The 4,625-nt window shown below is 35.0% G+C and overlaps 1 protein-coding gene across 1 annotated transcript; it reads left to right on the top strand.

The window, feature by feature from the left end:
• Positions 1–1,547: 1,547 nt before the first annotated feature.
• Positions 1,548–3,397, top strand: LOC117338149. Its single transcript, XM_033899373.1, has one exon. It carries the CDS (start codon positions 1,653–1,655, stop codon positions 3,225–3,227), a length of 1,575 nt encoding a protein of 524 aa, XP_033755264.1. The 5' UTR covers positions 1,548–1,652; the 3' UTR covers positions 3,228–3,397.
• Positions 3,398–4,625: the final 1,228 nt, after the last annotated feature.

Below are 4,625 nucleotides of genomic sequence, written 5' to 3'. Positions count from 1 at the left end.
CATTCATCAGCCTTCACTTATTTTACAATACATACTGTGTGCCTTATTAACGTACGTCTCAAAAGTATATATTTGTTAAAATTGTGACAGTTTATACACAAAAACTTTGATCATTTATACTTTATAAACATATAGTCCACCAATCCAATCAGGGAACTGCGATTTGTTTGTTTGAAAAGAGAGGAAACATCATGACCTACATGTCTGTTTTAAAATCATCCATGTATTATTGTGGACGTTTTCCAACTTCAACGCACACTTAATTCCGACCAGCAATTTTGCGTAAAAAATAAATAAATAAATAGATAGATCAATAAAAAACAAAAACAAAAAACCAGAGAATAACGGCATAACATTAAAACCTTAATTCTAATTTAAAATCGACAATCAGACAGCAACATATGATCAAAGTTCATAGATGTTCATGGAACCTTTGAAAAAGTACAAGAAAATTAAGACGAGTATTCAAGAGGAGGAATCAGCTTTTGCTTCATCGACGACACATGCACACCGTGTAATTCTAGATCAATCCCGGGCTAAATCGCATTTTCAGATTGAGAATTATGGGAACAATGGATTTGTGACAACGGAACATCAACAAGCATCGAATATATCACATAAGGGATAAGAATATTTCAAAATTTTAAAACAATATCATCATGTCATACAATTTTTCCATTGTATTCTTTTCTTTTATAATAGCATGTATATCTCGAACGAATCCTTGAATATCAACTTGGACACGTAAACACCGTAGGTACGGGAAGCAGGGATGCTACTATCAAGCATGGCACAAGATATAGAGTGCAGCTTATTGTAACGTATTTTGTTTTGTAATTTCACCGTGCATGCGGTATTAATAAACAGGTTTTTATACTGATTAAACTCAAAGTGGATTCCTAAACAGCATTCAATAAAATATACTAAATATCATATAGGTTAATTGAAGAAAAACGTTTTGGGGTTTGTAAAGATGCAATCTGTAACAAAGATAAACTGCTTGATTTAGCATTATTTTATGGCCTTTTAACACAGATAGATTCAAATCGAGACATTTGAGACAGGTCACTGATTTCTAGCTCAGAGTGAACAATTAAACGTGCATTTCTTTCATTTTTTGGAAAGAGTAACACGTGTTAATTAGTCAACAACCCCTAGTCCGTGTACATGCTCTTTTACATAGGTAAGCAAATGGCTTACATATATAAGTTTTTTTTTCTTTTTTCTTCTTTTAAATTTCGTATATTAATGACATTTATCCTGCCATGTGTCTGATAGTGATTTCCAGGAATCTTTGTATTATAAGTAACGAAATACTACGTCTTGACAGCGTTCATACACATAACATGGAGACAGTTCGTCCACGCGCCTTACCGTCGGTCACTCATAGGCTTGACCTTAATTGTTATTCTTTGTAATTAATGTACACATGTTTGACATCTGGACATCAGCTTCATATTTTTATACCCGTGTTCGGTCTCGTTCATATTCTGGATGGACAAGTTGGTTTGTTTTTAGATGATACACAAGATGGTGAGTCATCCAATCATGGTCATTCCAAGAAGTTTACACTTGGTTGACAACCGGAGTTTCCTTATTAGTTTTAACTGAGGACGTATCGGCGTTCAACTGCATATAAATAGAACATCGCCATGAATTCATTACCAGAAAGGTTTAACATGTATGCTTTGTATGGAATATGCATATTGTATATGACTTTCTGGATGATGGATGCATGCATATCGATGAAAAAATATGGAATCGAAAGGAAATTTTCTTTGAAAAATCCTAATTCAGCGAGCACAAATTTCTCGATCACGCGTGTTAGCATGCTTACAGGTGCACACTCAAGCATGATGCCGTCTGAGTCGAGAAAAGTCTGCAAAATCAAACCTATTTATAATTGTATGGATTCATCAATGGAAGAGAAAGTGCTTGCTACGATCAGAAGGGACACCCCTACTTGCTTGTTTTGTGATATAGGACCAGAAGACTATTGGAATTTTCACGACTTACGGAATTTTTTGCAGAATCAGCCCGGGAATGAAAGTTACGCCATAACGATTCGGTGTCACAAAGGAGGGAATATCACGCTTCAGTGGCCAATGCGTGCAAAAGGACTGACTTATATTTCCGTTAGGAACTGCCTTCTTGTGAACTACACTGAGGATTATTTAGATGAATCCATTAACCATTTCCAAGATACTTTAGTATATTACAGTATGATCAATTGTGTGATATATATAGACGTCATCCATTTCATGAATGTCACTAACAACGTGAAGCAAATGACTAAGGCGGCGAAATGTGGACCTGAAAAATACCTCATCGCCGCTATAAATAGAAACATGTCTTATCAATTTAAGACTATCTCCGAAGATTTAATGGATGAGGTCAGTTCCAATTTATCAAGCCATACAGCTCGGAATTATCAGAGAGGAGTATCGGTGTCACCAATCACATGTAACTACACAAAACTGTTGTCAATTGACCAAAGTAAAGCTAAACATCTTGGGTCCAAGCATGATAGCGTTTTACTTCAAAATTCGGACTATCCCGTTCTACGTCTGTTAAATCTGTCCGGGACAATGCTGACAGATCTTCCGGAACATTTGGACGATTGGAGATTGTATATTCCTCGACTCAAATGCTTAGATTTAACGTATAATTTGATAAAAGAATTCAAAACAGTAAAGGATTATGGGATTGGCAGTGAGGATTCAAGTGTGGGACTCCTTGATTTAAGACATAATGCTATAACAAGTGTCACTCTTAATGAACTTACCATATTGCAGGATCACCAGTTTGTAAAAGTTGATATAAGAAAGAACCCGTTTATTTGTGATTGTGGTATGGCAGATTTTGTTAAATATTTCCGGCAATCAACACCTGTCACAAAATTTGGAGTTGCAGGTCAGTATAAATATTTGCTATCTTTGAAGTGTGAGAGACCACAGTCACTCAAAGGCAGGGTAATTGTGGATTTAGATCTGGAGGAACTTGGATGTAGTACCGCCAAAACAACAGATGAGGGATTATATTTGATTGTCCTACTAGGCGTTATAACTGGTATTCTCGTGATTTACATATTGTTAACGATGCCGGAACAACTTGACATGATCCTTGTATTATTTAAGAGATTGAAACAGCTATGTTATAGGCCGAGACGTCAGGATGAACAGGAAAGGGAGTCTAACATGATTGCTTTAGAAACTTCATTAACTTAGAAATAGGGACTTTAAATCAAATCATTCAATTATGTTCATGAAATTAATGTTAACATGCAACGGACAGAAATATACGGCGGTGTATTCAACAAAATGTTTTTGTTTACCGATTATATTTGTAAATAATTTATTTCCATTGTTTGTATAGAGAATGCAGCTTTCTGATTGGTTGAGCTTTCTTTTCGTACCTCTATGACAAATTTGGTTTGTTTTTGTTTAACGTCCTATTAACAGCCAGGGTCATTTAAGGCCGTGCCAGGTTTTGGAGGTTAATGAAAGCCGGAGTGACCGAGAAAAACCACCGGCCTACGGTCAGTACCTGGCAACTGCCCCACGTAGGTTTCGAACTCGCAACCCAGAGGTGGAGGGCTAGTGATAAAGTGTCGGGACAACTTAACCACTCGGCCACCGCGACCCCTCTATGAAAAACAAAAACAAAAATGTAAATGGCGTGAAAAACATGACGTCACAATACGACCATTGACGTTGCGTATTGATTTGTTCAAAAGAATCCCTTATTAAATAAGTAAAATTGTACATAAATGGTGTTTTAATTCGAAATACAGTTAAAGAAATGATACGCATTAATGCCAATATCATTTAATTTCAAAGGGATATTAACCACTCTGAAACTAAACGATATTGACATCAAGGCTTAAATGAATGAATCATATTGTTGAACAGAAACAAAATATATTATGGATATCCAAAGTTTGAAATTGATTAAATTCGAAGTTGACAAAATGAAGATATAGATTCCTTCAGTGAGTTTAAATATCACTTTCAATTTATCAATCAAGGTTATCAATTCGCGAATTTCTACATAAATGTTTATAATGTCACAGTTGACTTTCACCTAGAATACTTTTCGAGTGTGCATATCGACAGGTAAATAAAACAGCAAGAAATGACAAAAAAAAGAAGATATCACAAAATGAACAATGAAATTGAAAAATGATAAGACAGTTTTCACACGAGGAGGCCTTCATCCATTTAGTACTGACAATTTTAAGACTGAAACATTTTAACACACACTGGTTAATTGTTGTTTTGCATAGACTCTCTTTTGCATCTAAATATTTTTTTCAATTAAGCTGATTTATTACATGTACTTCGTTAGTTTTGATTTGTTTTTATTCATGTGTCTTCCAATGTGTCACGCATACATTGATGAAGGTTAATCTCCCGTTTTAATATATTTACGGTTTCCCTAATGCGGATGTTCCCAATTTGCGAATTTCTACACGAATGTTAATTTAAGTTATTTACAAAGACTCTCATGGAGACATACTTAAGGTTTTTAGACGTCATGAATTGAATTTGACTAAAACGTTCAAAGTTGACAAAATCCGTCGATTGAACACTTGATACTTGTTAAATACTTAACGATCATTTAAG

Source organism: Pecten maximus, chromosome 11 (assembly GCF_902652985.1).
Source record: "Pecten maximus chromosome 11, xPecMax1.1, whole genome shotgun sequence".
Taxonomy (NCBI): domain Eukaryota; kingdom Metazoa; phylum Mollusca; class Bivalvia; order Pectinida; family Pectinidae; genus Pecten; species Pecten maximus.
This window is presented reverse-complemented; position numbering and strand designations above follow the sequence as displayed.